Source organism: Entelurus aequoreus, linkage group LG15, assembly GCF_033978785.1.
Source record: "Entelurus aequoreus isolate RoL-2023_Sb linkage group LG15, RoL_Eaeq_v1.1, whole genome shotgun sequence".
Taxonomy (NCBI): domain Eukaryota; kingdom Metazoa; phylum Chordata; class Actinopteri; order Syngnathiformes; family Syngnathidae; genus Entelurus; species Entelurus aequoreus.
Window position 1 is genome coordinate 29,729,975 of NC_084745.1, and position 17,922 is coordinate 29,747,896.

The window sequence follows — 17,922 nt, forward strand, 5'->3', positions numbered from 1 at the left end:
CCCATACCATCACAGATGCTGGCTTTTGAACTTTGCGTCGATAACAGTCTGGATGGTTCACTTCCCCTTTGGTCCGGATGACACGATGTCGAATATTTCCAAAAACAATTTGAAATGTGGATTCGTCAGACCACAGAACACTTTTCCACTTTGCATGAGTCCATCTTAGATGATCTCGGGCCCAGAGAAGCCGGCGGCGTTTCTGGATTTTCTTGATAAATGGCTTTCGCTTTGCATAGTAGAGCTTTAACTTGCACTTACAGATGTAGCGACGAACTGTATTTAGTGACAGTGGTTTTCTGAAGTGTTCCTGAGCCCATGTGGTGAAATCCTTTAGAGTTTGATGTTGGTTTGCGATACAGTGCCGTCTGAGGGATCGAAGGTCACAGTCATTCAATGTTGGTTTCCGGCCATGCCGCTTACGTGCAGTGATTTCTCCAGATTATCTGAACCTTTTGATGACATTATGGACCGTAGATGTTGAAATCCCTAAATTTCTTGCAATTGCACTTTGAGAAACGTTGTTCTTAAACTGTTTGACTATTTGCTCACGTAGTTGTGGACAAATGGGTGTACCTCGCCCATCCTTTCTTGTGAAAGACTGAGCATTTTTTGGGAAGCTGTTTTTATACCCAATCATGGCACCCACCTGTTCCCAATTAGCCTGCACACCTGTGGGATGTTCCAAATAAGTGTTTGATGAGCATTCCTCAACTTTATCAGTATTTATTGCCACCTTTCCCAACTTCGTTGTCACGTGTTGCTGGCATCAAATTCTAAAGTTAATGATTATTTGCAGAAAAAAAAAATGTTTATCAGTTTGAACATCAAATATGTTGTCTTTGTAGCATATTCAACTGAATATGGGTAAAAATGATTTGCAAATCATTGTATTCCGTTTATATTTAAATCTAACACAATGTCTCAACTCGTATGGAAACGGGGTTTGTAAGTAGCAGTGGCCACTCCTCATGTAGAATGTGACAATCTTTTGGGAGATATGTCGAGACATCTTTGCAAGCAGCAGCGACCACTCACCCTGCAGAATGAAACAGTCTTTGGGGGAGATATGCCTAGATATTGTTGTAAACAGCAATGGCTACTCTTTACGATGTAATGAAACATTCTTTGGGGAAGATCTGTCTAGACCAGGGATGTCAAACATGCGGTCAGTACGGCCCGCAAGATGAGTTTGCTAAGTGTAAAATTAAGCTGCATTTTTAAATTAAAGAAACAGCTGTTCTAAATGTGTCCTCTGGATGTCGCAACAGAAAATCTGTTAGGCATGCAAATAGTTTATACCGGGTGGAGGAAGGATACCAAGCAAGAAGTACACCGTAAAGCGGGGCTGTGACTCCTACCCTCAACCCAACGTAAAACAAACAGCAGTAAAAGAAACAATCCGTAACCCCACTTAAAATGCTGCATGAGACACTGCACATTGATTTAGTTCTGTGAAAATGATCTTCTGTGCAAATTTAAAGAAAGTGAACAGTGTGTAATTTACTGCAATACTGTCAGTATTTTAGGTTTTTCTTTTTGGTTTGTTGAAATTGTTCACACATTGCACAGTTTTTATTTTTCTATCAATCCACAGTGATGCCTAAAGGTAGGCAGTAACTCAACCCTCTTGAATAGTTTCTACCTCAGTTTGTAAGGTTTGTTGAGTTAGCACAGGATTGATATGTGGAAATGACAAATGAGGTAGTTGATACATAGACATGTTTTTATTTATCCTTTATTTAGTTTTTTGTTCAATCCTAGATGGGCTGTGACTTAAAGTTTAATTGCTTTGTAGATACACTGAGATTAAGTCTAAGTTCAATGTGTTCTTCATGGTGTTGAAACTGCACCATTTTTTTCCTCAGAATTTTCAACTAACTCGAAGTTTTTTGTCAAGAGGATTATTTGTGATATGTACATCTTCAGAATGTGTTTCTTCTATTTTAAGTAAAACAAAGACAAAAATCTGAAGTCGTCGTAGTTGTATTTTGAAGTTATTATACCATGATTTTACCATCGTGGGAAAATATATTCCTCCATGCGGCCCCTGAGCTAGAATGAGTTTGACACCCCTGATCTAGACATTGTCATAAGCAGCAGTGGCCACTCTTCCAGTGGAATGAGACAATTTTTGGGGGACAGACTCTGGTCGTCGTCGTAAGCAGCTGTGGCAACTCTTCCAGTGGAATGAGGCTGTCTTGGAAAGGGATGTCGGGACGTTAATACGCCGATAGGGAGAAGTTTGTATTTACACGATGACCTCCGCCGAACCCCTGAGGCCGACTCACCGAATCCCTAGGGTTCGATCAAACCCAGGTTAAGAACCACTGTCTTAGTGACAGGATATAACATTAGACGGCAGATATTGCACTGGATCTCAGTGTTGCTGATGTGTGACCAGGGGTTATTCTTCTTCTATGAAGTCACATGTAAGGTCAAAAAAAGAGGGAGCCAGTCAGAAAAGGGGAAGAAGGTGTGGACACACTTCTTCTTAACATAAGGCACCAAGTGGGAGGAGTTCCTTCTCTCTCTCTTTCCACTCAGTAACATTTACAAGCTTTTGCATACATGCTCCTCACAGAAGGCGTGGGTGACTGCTGGAAGGCGAAGAGAGAGTGGAAAAGGAGGACACATGCAGCTGGAGTGAACGGCGCAAGAATGCCCCGTGGCGTGTTGTGTGCACGCACGGACACACTTCAGGAGTGAGACGTTTGTCCAAAGGTGTGGTCCTCGTCAGACTGCAGATATGGGACTCGGCTTACCCCGGAGGTGGATTTTCCCATGCTGGATGGCGTGCGCCCTTGTCACCTTTTACGCACAGGTAAGACAATTTGTTTTGGGTAGGGGGAGCGTAGAACTCCAACTCTGATAAGATGTTGTGATGTGTTAGGCACTCTTTATCTATCACGCCTTGTGTTCCAGTAACTTGCATCTCCTGTGACTGGAACATGTCCTCCCTTGTCTGTTTTGGAGGACACATCCCATGTCCGTTCCCCTTTAGCCAGAGAGCATCCTGGGGAGAAAAAAAAGTGTGGAACTGAGGTTTACAGAGATGTGTTTTGCAGTGACACTGCAGACTTTTGGCTTTGTTTTGTTTTTTCTTCACCAAAGCCGTGCACTCACTGACTCACACAGGATCCCCAAAGAATTCCCCTTCATTTTCTCGGTTTTCAGCCACCACTTCGTGCAATTTGTTCCATATTAATTTCAAGCCACTGAGCCACTGCCAGATGACCTTAAAATGTGAGTTGCATGGTTTTATTTGTCCGTGTGTCTCGTACCAATCCAGCATTCTGTAAGAATAAGTTCATCCATAGAAATGTGCCACAGAGTAGTGTTTTCATAAGAGTGTGAGGTTTAAAAATATACCCTAAATGAGTCAGTTTTCTGCACCCTCATGAATCTCCATCCATCCAAACAGTCAAAAGGCCAACAAGTCAAACACTGCTTGTGTTGGCTCAGTGCCTCTCGCTGCTGCTGAGGCCGTTATGCAAATCTTCCTGTTGGAATGCACTCTTGTGGTTTGATGCTATCGCTTGATGGCTAAACAACTAAAAAGGTGTTCTTTACTCATTAGAGCAGAATTTTGTTAGATTTCTTCATCCGATGTGTTTTTTTCCCCTCCTTTCGAAAAGTTCTCACAGAGTGCGACCACACGCCTGACAAACTTAGCATTGAGGTTGACCAATGAACTATACCTATAATCATATAGGCAAGTACCGTGTACAGTACATTATATTTAGTGTATCTATTCTAAACATACCACCTTGCAGCAGTGAAAAAAGTATTTCTCGTCTTATACTGCAGGGCTATTCAACTGGTGGCCCCGTGGCCAAATCCGGCCCGGGAATGACACCAGAGCGGCCCCCCGAGTTCAGTTCAGAACTTTGGTGACAAACAACACAAGAGTACTACTGTTGTATAGAGGAACTTGGAGCATTGTAAACACATTGGCAGATCATTGCATTGACATGTTAACCTTGCTAGCAAACAGAGAACACTGCAGGTCCAAACTTGTGATTTACATAACCAAGGCATCCCTTTTAAGTCATCTCCTTTTTAGCAGTTACATGTTTTTTTTGTAATGTGTAGCTTATTTTTTACTTCAGGTGCAGTCAGTAGTCATTCGTTGAACGTCTTATTTCAGTTAGTTTTCGTTTCCATTTTAGATCCTCTCTTTTTCATCATTTTGGCTACTCAACCGTTTGGCCGTGAGGTCAGTTAAAAAAACTTGAGACTCACATTTTTGTGGAAGATCCTTACAGCACCAAAGTGCTGTCATAGAGAGGATCTTTGACTAGGTTTTTTGCAGAAGGTCCTTGAAAACAGCAGAGCGCTCAAGTAGCTCTGACAAAGTAAATACACCAAAATCAAATGTCTACTGTAGAGGAAGCCAGGTTCTATGAAAGATACAAAATAAGACTAATAATGAGGGAAGAAGTCCAGACCCCCGGTCCTTAGCTTTCTGCAAATGTGGCCCCCAAAACAACTTGGTTTACTATCCCTGCTCTACTGTATCTGCTATGCCATTTATCCATCCATCCTTTACTCCCTCCATGTATTAGTTTCTTTACACCATCCTTTCCTTCCTACCCTCCTGCCTTTATTTGTCATTCATTCCCTCCTCCCATTCTTCTTCTTCCTTCATGTCTTCCTCCCCTGCTTCCATCATCCACCCTTCTTATATTCCTTTCCTTCTTTCTGCATTTTTTCTGCCTTCAATGCAATTCATCCATTCTTCCTTCTTTCCATCTTTTATCTCCAACTTCCTTCCTTCATATGGCCTCCCGTCTCTGACCTTAATTTCCATATTGGTTCTTCCTCTTGTCCTGTGGTCCTTCCTTCCTTCTTTTCTTCTTCCTTTGTGCCTTTCATCCTGCTTTCCTACTTCCCTTTACTGTCTTATGTTGTATAGATTCTACGTGCCAGTCTTAGCTTTATTTCTGCCTTCATTAATTCTTTCCTTGTGATATTAGGCCCAAATATATTTTTTTAAACAACCCACCTTTTTACACTTGCTAAAAACACAGTAACACTATCACAAAAAAACATAAAACATGTAACAAAAGAGCAAATAGGTGTAAAGTATTGTAGAAAAGTTGGTATGTGGACAGTAAAAACAAGGGATGAGCAATATTTTTTTTTTTCAAACCAATACAGATGCAGACAACTTCCTGCTTCTCAAGAACTATACCAACAAACAATTAACCTATTTATATGTTTAGTTTTTTAAGCGTAGATTTAAATGTAGCTTGTGCACAATACACTCTTGTGCAATGGGTAACAGTATGCTGTTAAAACAAGAGGATAATTAAAATAAAAATACAATTGTGAAGTTACAGAATATAATTGTATTTTTTTTGTAATTAACTGTAAAATCACAGCTCTGTAGTTAAAGTGAATTGCTGTAAAGATATTTTTCAGTAAAATTACTGTAAATGTCACTGTGAAAGTAATGCAATTATTAGGCAGTAATTTGCTGTAAATTTATAAAGCACATTTTTTACAATTTGGCTGTGGGGCAGCTTCTTTAGCAGCACATGTCTTTGTAAGCTTTCAAAACACCGTCTTGTTTCAGGTTGCTGATAAGGGTTGATGTGTTGAAGTGTGATGTATTTTTTCTCCTAGCAGAATATTTGCAAAAACACTTGGGCGCAATTAGCACACAAAATGTTTTCCTCTGAAACAGTGTTTCACTAACAATCGACACAAAAACCTCAAATTAAATTTACAACTCGAGTAATAGAAAAGAAGCGCTTGATTTGCTCATCCTAACCCACCTACAGCACAATGCGTGTAATCGTGCCTCATTAGAGCTGGGGTTTTTTTCGGTTTTAGGACCTATTTTTTTAGTGTTGTCAGATTTATCGATGTGACATTATAATTCCTCATATTGGCATGATAATTATCTGTCCAATATTTAGGGTAGGATAGGATCTTTCTGTGTGGAGTTTGCATGTTCTCCCCGTGACTGCGTGGGTTCCCTCTGGGTACTCCGGCTTCCTCCCACCTACAAAGACATGCACCTGGGGATAGGTTGAGTGGCAACACTAAATTGGCCCTAGTGTGTGAATGTGAGTGTGAATGTTGTCTATCTGTGTTGGCCCTGTGATGAGGTGGCGACTTGTCCAGGGTGTACCCCGCCTACCGCCCGAATGCAGATGAGTCTTTGGAGGTGGGAGGAAGCCGCAGTACCCGGAGGGAACCCACGCAGTCACGGGGAGAACATCAACTATACTTATTCCACAATAGAGAAATGATGTGGTTGCAGTGCAGACACAAGTAGTCCACAAAAACATCAAAGAACACACAGGACATAAAAGACATTAAAAGAGCACAGAGCTGATGCAACCAGCTGCAATTTCAGAGGTGCCATTTCTGCATTCAGCTACAAAAGTAAAACACAACGAAAAACCGTAAAATGAGGAATAAATAGTGCATATTGTTTTGCTGTTTGTCAAAAACACCATCCCAACACCCACATACACTGCGGTGGCCTCTGCGATGCTCCACGCCGTTGTCTGCAGAGGTGGGGAGGGCAGCAAGGCTAAAGACACGAACAGACCCATCAAAGTAACCAAAAGAGCTGACTCCTTCTTGGGCTGCCCACTAGCTCTCGGACTGGTCTGGTCTGGTCGGACTGGTCTGGTCTGCGCGAATGAACGAGAATCCATCCAGGGCGACCAAAGTGTCCGATACACGCTGATTCAGCCAGAGCTCCGTGAAGCTCGTCCATTCCGACTCTCGACGCTTGCTCCTCAGTCTCTACACGCCGACTCCAGTGTGGCAGAGAGCCAGTAACTGGTCTCCAGTGCAAACGTGGCCTTGGCCAAAAGACAGATCCAAAAGTCCATGAAAAAGCAGGGCAGCAGTCCCGAAAGTGCCACTCCTTTTTGCCCAAACTAGAAGGTAGAGAACAACAGAGAAACATGAAGAACAGAAAGGAGGACACACAAGAGCTCCTGCAACCAGCAGACTGGTTATTATTTTAATATTGTATTGGCTTTAAAAATGTAATATATGAAAATGTCACCGTCATCCTTTGATTTTTTAGTGTGCCGCCCTCAGTGGAAAAAGTTTTGACACCCCTGGTCTATGCAAATACTGAATCCATCCATGTCTCCGGCCTTCTCTCTACCTTCTTCCCTTCCCTTCGTTCTTTCTCCTTCCTGCGTCCATGATGTTTTCCTTCTGTGTCCTTCCTCCCGCCCATTGCACTTTTCTTGCACTCAACAATAACAACAAGAGCTAGAAACTAATTTCCAAAATGTTTCCTCATTGGTTTTCCTCTGAAGGATTGCTGTGATTAACATTTTCAACCCCTGACTCAATCAAAGAGGGGGTAGACGGGGCGTTTGAGGGTTGTGAATGTGTAGGAGAAAAGGGCAGCCTATAGGTGGTATTTTTCTACATTTAGATACAGACTTTGTGGTTTTGGCGTCGCCGCTGTCATAACAGCCAGACTCCATGCTTCAGCAGTGTGGCATGCACTTCGCCACTGGACTCCAATTGTGTGTAGCTGCTCGTCTTCTGTTCCTATTTATCGCCTTTTGTCTCTCTCAATGATCTAATCTTCTCCGTTGCATTTAAAATGACGGAGAACAAAGACGTGGCCCGGGTAGAATGCTTATTGCGGTGAGACTATGGCAGATTCATGCCAAAATGGAAAGAAATATGCGCATGTGTGTGTTGAAAGCGCTGGAACGTTTGTTTGATTGTGGTGTGTGTTTGCACAGATTCCTGCACTCATTGTTCCCTCAAACAGTTGTAGATGTGAACTGTGTGGAAGTCACAGTGGGTGTGGTTAATCGGACGCTTCGTCAAAAACAAAAAATAATGCGACAAATGACGTGTCACTTTATGTTATTGTATGTGCTTTTATAGTGTACATGAATATGTATCCATAGTAGTATTATAGTGACAACACGTAGTAAAATAAGGCAAACTTACAGGGCTGAAGGATAGTGGTTTTGTAGCAAAATGTTTCATTTTAGTGAAAGAAAACGTGTAACAAACTTTTCCAAATTCCAAAATATAGCATGATTGTAACAAAGTGAAGCGTGTTATTGGCAATGTAGTATTTAGTGTCAACGTTTTCTGTCAAAATATTGATAGCAGTCTCATAACAAAATGTATCATTTTTTGTGACGACAGCGGATTTGTGAGAATTGTACATTTATATAGTAAAATTAGTACTTTATGGTGTTTTGTGGCAAAATATACCATAATTGTTACAAAGTGTGGCATTTTTGAGGCAATGCAGTATGTTAGTGATAAAATATTTTTTTGTGGCAAAGTGTCGGTTTTTATGAGAATATATCACATTTATGTGGCAAAAGTAGTACCCAATGGACAAAATATAGTCTTTTGTGGCAAAATATAGCAGTCTTGTGACGAAAGTATCAGGTTTTTGCGACCAAATATTGCATTTTTGTGAGAATATATCACATTTATGTGGCAAAAAAAGTACTTTATTTAAAAAAATAATGTGCTTCGTGGCAGACTGTAGCATTGATCTCACATGATAGTTATTAGTTTCTTGTATTCTGTATTATTTCCTGTATTATTTTTCGCACCACTTCCTGTTTGCCTCTATTCCTCTGGTCTGAACGCTTGATTCCTCACCTGGCCCTGATTAGCAATTAGGACATGCCTCTTCCTGACTGTCAGTGGCAAAATATAAATGTAAAATATAGGGTTTATGGCAATATATTGCATAATTGTAACAAAGTGTGGAATTTTTGACGCAATAATATGTAAGTGACAAAATATTGTTTTCTGACAAAATATAGCAGCGTCATAACAAAATGTGTCATTGATAGTAAAATAAGGCAAACTTACAGGGCTGAAGGATAGTGGTTTTGTAGCAAAATGTTTCATTTTAGTGAAAGAAAACATGTAACAAACTTTTCCAAATTTGTACCAATACAGTATTTTAGTGACAAAATATTTTGTCGCAAAATATAGCATGATTGTAACAAAGTGAAGCGTATTATTGGCAATGTAGTGTTTATTGTCAACATGTTGTTTTTCTGTCAAAATGATGATAGCAGTCTCATAACAAAATGTATCATTTTTGTGACGACATCGGATTGTACATTCATATGGTAAAAGTAGTACTTTATTGACGAAAATAATAGTATTTTGTGGCAAAATATACCATAATTGTTACAAAGTGTGGCATTTTTGAGGCAATGCAGTATGTTAGTGATAAAATATTGTTTTGTGGCAAAGTGTCGGTTTTTATGAGAATATATCACATTTATGTGGCAAAAGCAGTACCCAATGGACAAAATATAGTCTTTTGTGGCAAAATATAGCAGTCTTGTGACGAAATGTATCAGGTTTTTGCGACCAAATATTGCATTTTTGTGAGAATATATCACATTTATGTGGCAAAAAAAATACTTTATTTAAAAAAATAATGTGCTTCGTGGCAGACTGTAGCGTTGATCTCACATGATAGTTATTAGTTTCTTGTATTCTGTATTATTTCCTGTATTATTTTTCGCACCACTTCCTGTTTGCCTCTATTCCTCTGGTCTGAACGCTTGATTCCTCACCTGGCCCTGATTAGCAATTAGGACATGCCTCTTCCTGACTGTTAGTGGCTAAATATAAATGTAATATATAGGGTTTATGGCAATATATTGCATAATTGTAACAAAGTGTGGAATTTTTGACGCAATGCAGTGTGTAAGTGATAAAATATTGTGTATGTGTCATTTTTGTATGACATTTGTAATTTTTGTGGGTGGGAGGGCCGGCGTGGCTCGGTTGGTTAAGCGGCCGTGCTAGCAACTTGAGGGTTCCAGGTTCGATCCCCGCTTCCGCCATCCGAGTCACTGCCGTTGTGTCCTTGGGCAAGACACTTTACCCACCGGCTCCCAGTGCCACCTACACTGGTTTAAATGTAACATATATAATGGGTTTGACTGTGTAAAGTGCTTTGAGTCACGAGATAAAAACGCTATATAAATATAAATCACTTCACCGCATTTCACAATATATCACAATATATCATCACCTTTATGCGGCAAAAATAGTACTTTATTAACAAAACCAAGTGTGGCCTTTTTTGACGCAATGCAGTTGATTAGTGATAAAATATTGTTTTGTAGCAAAATATAGCAGTGTTATAACACAATGTATATTTTTTGCGACAGCATACATTTTTTGTAATCATATATCACATTTATGTGGCAAAAGTAGTACTTCATTGACATAATATAACATTTAGGTGTACAAAAAATAGGTACTTAATATACAAAATAGTGTTTTGTGGCAACATTTTGCATAATCGTGAAAAGGTGTGGCATTTTTTGTTATGCAGCATTTTTGTCAAAAAAAAACATAACTAATGTGGCAAAAGCAGTATTTTGTATGACAAAGATTGTTTTGTGGCAAAAATTATTGGTGGCAAAACTATTTGTTTGTCTTTTTTTTTTTTTTTTGTACAAAATATGGTGTATTGTTTCATGATATATCATTATCATAACAAAGTGTAGCATTTTTATGGCAATATATTGTTTTATTGACAAACCACAGTGTTAAAGGTGAAATTGTAAATGTTTGTGGCAAAAGCAATATTTTATTGGCAAAACAAAGCTTTGTGGCAAAATGTGTAAAAATGTTTTCAAAAGAGACGCAGCATTTTTTTGACCGACTAGTTTACTATTCTCATGACATAATGCATCATTGTAGTGACGGAACATAACATTTATGTTGCAAAATATGTTTTAGTGACAATATATAGCATTTTCCTGACAAAATGGCATATTAGTGACAAAGTACTGCATTTTCATGGCTTATAAGGACATTTTGTGGGAAACGGCATTTTAGTGACAGAATAGAGTGTTTTATGGCAGAATACAGATGCACAGCTGCTTCTAGAACTCATGTATTCAGTTATTGTGCATTTATCGCCTGCTGTTTTACCATAGGTAATGATTGATAAAGACAATATAAGGGGCAACTTAAAAACATTTTTTATTAGCCATTCAAACCAAAGGGAGTTGACCATGTGCTTCCAGATGGCTCGTCTTCTAAGTGGGCACCACTAAAGTTTGGTTTGATGGTTTGGACTCAGGTCAGGTACAGCTGAGCTTCTATGAGCATGTTTTGGAAAAGTTATGACCGATTCCTCTCATTACTCACCACCATCTCAAATAATAAAAACAAATTCTATGGTCACATGAAAAATGTTTTCCTGTAACTTCACCAATATTTTTCTAATATTGTAGAACGCCGACTCCAAGTCGTTTCCATGTGGGGACCAGCAATATCTAAAAGGCTCAAAATGCTGCAACAAGTGTAAACCAGGTAACGGTCGACAAGTGTGTTTACTTTCTGGCTGGCGTCAGCATCTTGGCTCATTTCTACCTTTTTTTCAGGTTTCCGCGTGTTTGCGGACTGCAATGAATCTCATCAGACAAAATGTGTTAAATGTGGTTATGGCGAGTACCAACCCTTCTGGACCCAGGAAACACGCTGCCTCCTGCAGAGGATTTGTGATGCAGGTTGGAATCCCAGAAAGATCATCAATTTGAGCAAAATATGCTTTACAGTGCAATGTTAAAGAGGCTCCATAGTCCTTTGTATGTAAATACTAATATTGTTATATAGAGGTATATTTCTATGGTTATCATCACACACACACATCACAAAACACAGTAATATGTTGCCATGGCAGCATTCATTTTCATCTTTTAGTGACATAATATAGTTTTTGGTGATTTCTTGTGCCAAAATGCGCTAAATTCTCCACAAAATGTATAATTGTAATGACATTTTTAGGGCATAGTATGGCATTTTTGTGCAACCCTGAGAGGGACAAGCGGTAGAAAATGGATGCATGGATGGATTATGTCCTAATAGTGACATGTTACTTTTTCAAGACAAGATGGAACATTTTTATGGCAAAATACAGCATTTTTGTGCCAACACGTGTTGCTTTTGTGGCAAACCCAGGAATTTCAGAGAAATATGTGGCATTTAATTGATAAAATGTAGCATTTTTGTAATCAAGTGTAGTGTTTTTGACAAACTATTTTTTTAGGATATAATATAATATTGATCAGGCAAAACCTAGCTTCACAGTGACATACTGTATCAAGAGAAAATGTAACATTGTTATGGCAAAATACAGCATTATAGTGATAAAATGTTTCGTTTTTGTGGTAAAAAAAAAAAGAATTTTAGAGCAGAATGTTGCATTTAATTGACAAAATGTTGCATTCATGTGAGAAAGTGTAGTGTTTTTGGCAATCTATAGCTTTTTTTTAAGACACAATATATCTGTGGCAACATGTCACATTTTAGTGACATGTGTTGTAGCTTTAAAATGACAAATTACAGCATTTTAGTACCCAGTGCCACATGTTGTTTTTGTAGCAACCTTTTTGCACTTGTTGGTGACAAAATACGTTTGTTAAGCATAATATACTATTTTGATGTGACAAAACTTAGCTTTATAGCAGGGGTGGGCAATTAATTTTTACCGGGGGCCGCATGAGCTACCCGAGCACTGCTGGAGGGCCACATCGACAATATTTCAATTAAATTTTGCTCAATATTATTTTTGATGTATACCGTAAGATAAATAATAATAATAATAATAATAATAGTAATACTTCAACATAGTGTGTGTAACAGCATTCCATGACTAATATATATAAATTAACATTAATAATAAATGACAGTAAAATAAGCACACGTATGACTGAGGAGTCATAGTGTAACTTTGTGTGGTGTTTGAGTTGTCCGACTTTGTGTGTGGCCTTAAACGCACCAGTGGTTTAGTGCTATGCGTGTTGGTGACAGATGACAAGTTGGTTTTGGCCTGGTTTGTACGGCAGAAAATGACTAGTTTTTCGAGATAGAATTGTTTTACTCATGTTTTTGGTGTGGTTATGTCCGAATATAAACAGTTTTGTTCAATAAAGTGATCGATATAATTCCTGTCCTCGAAGCATCTCGATAGACGTTACAATAATTGAACGGTGTTCAATTGAACGGTGTTGACGAACACTGTTAGGGCCGCTTGTTGTCACTGTCACTCAAAGTTGCATTGCAAAATTCCATAGAATAAATATGTTTATTTTGTTTAGAATTCAGATGGGATTTGATTTGGTGCGCGGCATATATTTGCTGCGCGCAGCGGACGCTTGAGCAGTGCGCAATTGCGCAGGCACGCACCTTAGGTGAGGGGACGTTGCTTTGCAGTTCATGTGTTGTTGAAAACACGGCATTCCTCATCAACTTTTCTCTTTTTGGCGTCTCGGGTGTAAAGCGTGCATCACTTGTCGCTGCATGTGCACCTTCACTCGCAGGTTACACACGGACACACGCCCATAAATAATACTTTTCAAAATAAAAGCAGCACAGTTGTATTGCGCGCAGGACATAGATGTTTTTTCAACTTTATTTTGTAATTGCTGTTGTTCACATTCACTCACAATCACGCATACGTCCACACGGAAGTAATACAAATAACGATTTTCAAAACAAAAGCAGCACCGTTGTATTGCACACTCGACATAGATACTTTTTTAAATTTATTTTGTAATTTAGAATTGGCCTCACGCGGGCCGGACAAGGACGCACAAAGGGCCGGATGCGGCCCGCGGGCCGCAGAATGCCCAGGTCTGCTTTATAGGGAGACAAAATCACATCTTAAAGAGAAATTGTTAAAAAAAAAAAACTGTATTGATGACAAAATGATTTTGTGGAAAAACACTGCATTGTTAGAGCAAAACGTGCCAATTTATTGACTAAATGTAGCATTTCTGTGAAAAAAAATTCAGGGCAGAATAAAGCTTTTTTGGCAACGGGCAGCATTTTAGTGAAGAGGCAACATGGGTCCCCCCCCCCTCCAATGGGCTCACCACTCATGGGAGGGGCCATAGAGGTCGGGTGCGTTGTAAGCTCGGCGGCAGCCGAAGGCAGGGCACTTGGCGGACCGATCCTCGGCTACATAAGCTAGCTCTTGGGACGTGGAATGTCACCTCGCTGGGGGGGGAAGGAGCCTGAGCTAGTGCGCGAGGTGGAGAAGTTCCGGCTGGATGTAGTCGGACTCACTTCGACGCACAGCAAGGGCTCTGGAACTAGTTCTCTCGAGAGGGGCTGGACTCTCTTCCACACTGGCGTTGCACGCAGTGAGAGGCGACGGGCTTCTTGTTGCCCCCCGGCTCAAAGCCTGCACGTTGGAGTTCATCTCAGTGGACGAGAGGTGGTTCGGGCATCTGGTCAGGATGCCACCCAAACGCCTCCCTAGGGAGGTGTTTAGGGCACGTCCGACCGGTAGGAAGCCACGGGGAAGATCAAGGACACGTTGGGAACGGCCTGGGAACGCCTCGGGATCCCCCGGGAAGAGCTGGACGAAGTGGCTGGAGAGAGGAAAGTCTGGGCTTCCCTGCTTAGGCTGCTGCCCCTGTGACCCGACCTCGGATAAGCGGAAGAAGATGAATGGATGAAACTGTATAATGACAAATGACAGCATTTTTGTGGCAAAAATATAGTATTGTAGTAACGGCATATTGTGTTTTTTGTAGAGACCTTTTCCAGGACTTTTTGATAACAAAATATAGCATTCTTGAAGCAGAATTCTATATTTCTGACAAAACACAGCATTTTAGTGACAAAATAGCAGGACTTTCAGAGCAAAAAAACGGAATTTCCAAACAAAATGTGTAGTTTTGCTGCAAAAACAGGAATTTTAGAGCAAAATTTAGCTTTGTTGTGACAATATGTATTGACAAACTATAGCTTTTTAAGGCACTATATAACTTTTTGTGTAGAATTTTAGTGACTCAATTTAGCTTCAAAATAACAAATTACAAACATTTTAGTAACCAGTACCACATATTGCTTATGTATTAAGCTTTCTGCACTTTTTGATTACAAAATATTATGCTGTTAAGCACTATACAATACTGATGTAGCAAAACTGCACTTTATTTATTTATTTTTTTGTCACAATATCACATTTTATTGGCACAATGGCATCAAATTGACAAAATATGTAGTTTATGTCGACAATTCTAACATTTAGGCAGCAAAATTATGCACTTTTGTGAAAAAATGTAGGCTTTCTAGGCCAAAGTCTTGCATTTTAGTGCAAAGCACAATATTTTAGCGACAACATGTAGTTTCCATGACAAATTGTAACTTTTATGCAGCAAAATTTTGCATTTTTGTGGCAAAATACAGATTTTTCACACCACTAAATATAGATAATACTTTTCTACTAATTTCCAGGTAAAGGTTTCATGTCCAGGCCAGAAAATCTGGAGGCTGAGGAGCCTTGTCGTTGTCTTCCCAACTACCAGTGCTCTCCCATCAACTGTGAGTTTTGTGAAAAGATTCCCACGTGCCGACCCGGTTATGGACTGGAGGTGGAGCCAGGTGAGACATCTTTTAAATCTGCTTCCCTAATATAAGACACAGTAACAAACGTATTTATTCTATGGCAGAGTCCTTAAACGGCTTAAAGATGTGTGTTGCGTGTAAAAAGGGATTCTTCTCTGCTGACAACAACACCAAACAATGCAAACCATGGACAAAGTAAGTGCCCTCCCCCCCACAAACACACACACACACACACACACACACGCACACACAGCATCATCATCATCATGTTTTTGCTTTGACATTATGAAGAGAAAAACATTTGGTTGGTGTGCTCACTGCTAGCCAGCTGTAATGAGTAACACACACTTGCACACACACTCACATGCACCCACACGTACACACACACACTGCTTCCTCTGGAACTCTGGATCACACACCACTTTCCACTAGTGCTCCCATCCTAAAGTTAAAGATTTTCCCTCCATTTGTCTTCACACATCTGACACATTCATGGATAAAACGGATTGAATTGTGTGTGTGTTTCTAACAATTGTTTGCTTTATTTGGGTTTCTGCTTATTGCAAACACATTGAGCTGGGCTACTTTTAACACAAGTAACAGTAGAATACAAAAAGAGTGAAGAAATGCTGCTTTTTGTGGTATCATATGACACTTTCTCAGCACAACTGGATTGTACCATGTCAAAATGTGGTATAATGCTGCAACATTGCATTAACTCTGCAAAATACCTCGTTTTCATGGCAAAATATAACATTTTGAAGACGGTGTATGAAATGTTGTTGCAGCGTATAGCATTTCCAAAGCAAACAATAGCACAATCTAGTGCTAAATGTTAATTGTTTTGTGTTTATGTAGAGGTAACACAAACAATGGCACTTTTAGAGTTTTTTTATATTTTCATAAGATACTTATAATAATACAACACCTGTAGATATAATATAAATATTTTCATCGTCGAATGGAGTATTGGTTAGAGGGTCCGTCCTGAGATCGGTAGGTTGTGAGTTCAAACCCCAGTCGAGTCATACCAAAGACTATAAAAATGGGACCCATTACCTCCCTGCTTGGCACTCAGCATCAAGGGTTGGAATTGGGGGTTAAATCACCAAAAATGATTTCTGGGCGCAGCCACCGCTGCTGCCCACTGCTCCCCTCACCTCCCAGGGGGTTAACAAGGGGAAGGGTCAAATGGAGAGGACAAATTTCCCCACACCTAGTGTGTGTGTGACAATCATTTGTACTTTAAATTTAACTTTACTTAACTATGTAACCTTTGAGTGACCAATTATAGGGATTTTGTGGCAAAATGTATTATTTTTAATGGCATATAATAGCATTCTCATGGCAAAATATTGTTATTCCATTGTATAATGTGACCAAGTATAGTATTTTGGCATCATTATTGAAATATGCATTTAACAACAATATATGTTCATTTAAGGCAAAACTTAGCACTTACATGGCAAAATAAAACATTTTAGTTGCATCTCAGGGACAAAATGTAGCATTTCTGCTGTATAGCATTATATTTTTGTTGCTACATTGCAATATATATGCAAAATGCGAATTTTTTGTGGCAAAATATAGTATTTCCAGAGAAAAATGTAGCATTTTGATGACTAGGGACAATATTTTGTAGTAGCAAATTGCATTTCTACAATTTGTGCAGCAAAACATCGCATTTTATTGCTAAATGTAAAAAAATGTTGTGACACTGTAGAGTTTGCGAGACAATGACACTTTATTTTTTAACAAAATAATTTTTATGTGATAAAATATAGTACTTTTAGAATATTTTAAATAAAATACAAATAAAGTTTTTCTTTTTTATCACACACTTTTATGACAAAATTTAGCCTTTTGGTGCTTGAGTGTACTTTTTGTTGCATTTCAGTGCCAACATTTACTCTGCGAAATGTAGCAATTGTTGTATTATATTAAATTGAAGCATTTTTTTGGCAACACTTACCAGGGAGAGGGCATCATTATGGCAAAATATAACATTTTCATGCATTCCATACACATAATAGTGTTTGGGCTGTGGGCAGGACGTTATTACGGACAGCAGTGACTCATTATTTTTTGGCGTGTCATGCTGCGGTCTCTACATGTTTTCTTTAAATGTGATTTAGTGTCAAACGCTTTCTTAATTTGACAAAATTGCACGTTGTGGAAGACGATGCTTTTTTTGTAACTCGATTCCTTCATTGTCCTCCTACTAGCTGTAAGGCGGAAGGCAGGAGTGAGACACGAGCAGGCAGCGCTCACTCTGATGCGGTGTGTGGACCACCTGTTTCTAGTAAGAAAAGTCACCTGAATTCAGTTTTCGAAAAAATTAAAAATACATCAGTGCACTGTTGTTCTGACCTCGTCCTTCGTCCAGGTGCCGCCCCTTCCTGGGTGATAGTGTCAGTGCTGTCCGTCATAACCGTCCTTTGTCTCCTCATCCTCATCCTCTTCTGCTACAAGGACAAACTCAAGTTACTCTCTGGTAAATTGCTGCTGTAAATCACAAGATTTAAAGCCTTTGGAACAAATATATTCATT

At 39.4% G+C, this 17,922-nt stretch overlaps 1 protein-coding gene across 1 annotated transcript in view; it reads left to right on the forward strand.

Moving 5' to 3' along the window:
* The first annotated feature begins 2,553 nt into the window (after nucleotides 1-2,553).
* tnfrsf11a (tumor necrosis factor receptor superfamily, member 11a, NFKB activator) overlaps nucleotides 2,554-17,922 on the forward strand; it is a 34,333-nt gene continuing 18,964 nt past the window's right edge. The window contains exons 1-7 of the mRNA XM_062022017.1: nucleotides 2,554-2,824; nucleotides 11,247-11,325; nucleotides 11,397-11,522; nucleotides 15,262-15,408; nucleotides 15,477-15,567; nucleotides 17,598-17,674; nucleotides 17,759-17,866. Coding sequence (XP_061878001.1) covers nucleotides 2,750-2,824; nucleotides 11,247-11,325; nucleotides 11,397-11,522; nucleotides 15,262-15,408; nucleotides 15,477-15,567; nucleotides 17,598-17,674; nucleotides 17,759-17,866 — 703 coding nt within the window. The 5' untranslated portion in view covers nucleotides 2,554-2,749. The remainder of the gene's footprint in view (nucleotides 2,825-11,246; nucleotides 11,326-11,396; nucleotides 11,523-15,261; nucleotides 15,409-15,476; nucleotides 15,568-17,597; nucleotides 17,675-17,758; nucleotides 17,867-17,922) is intronic.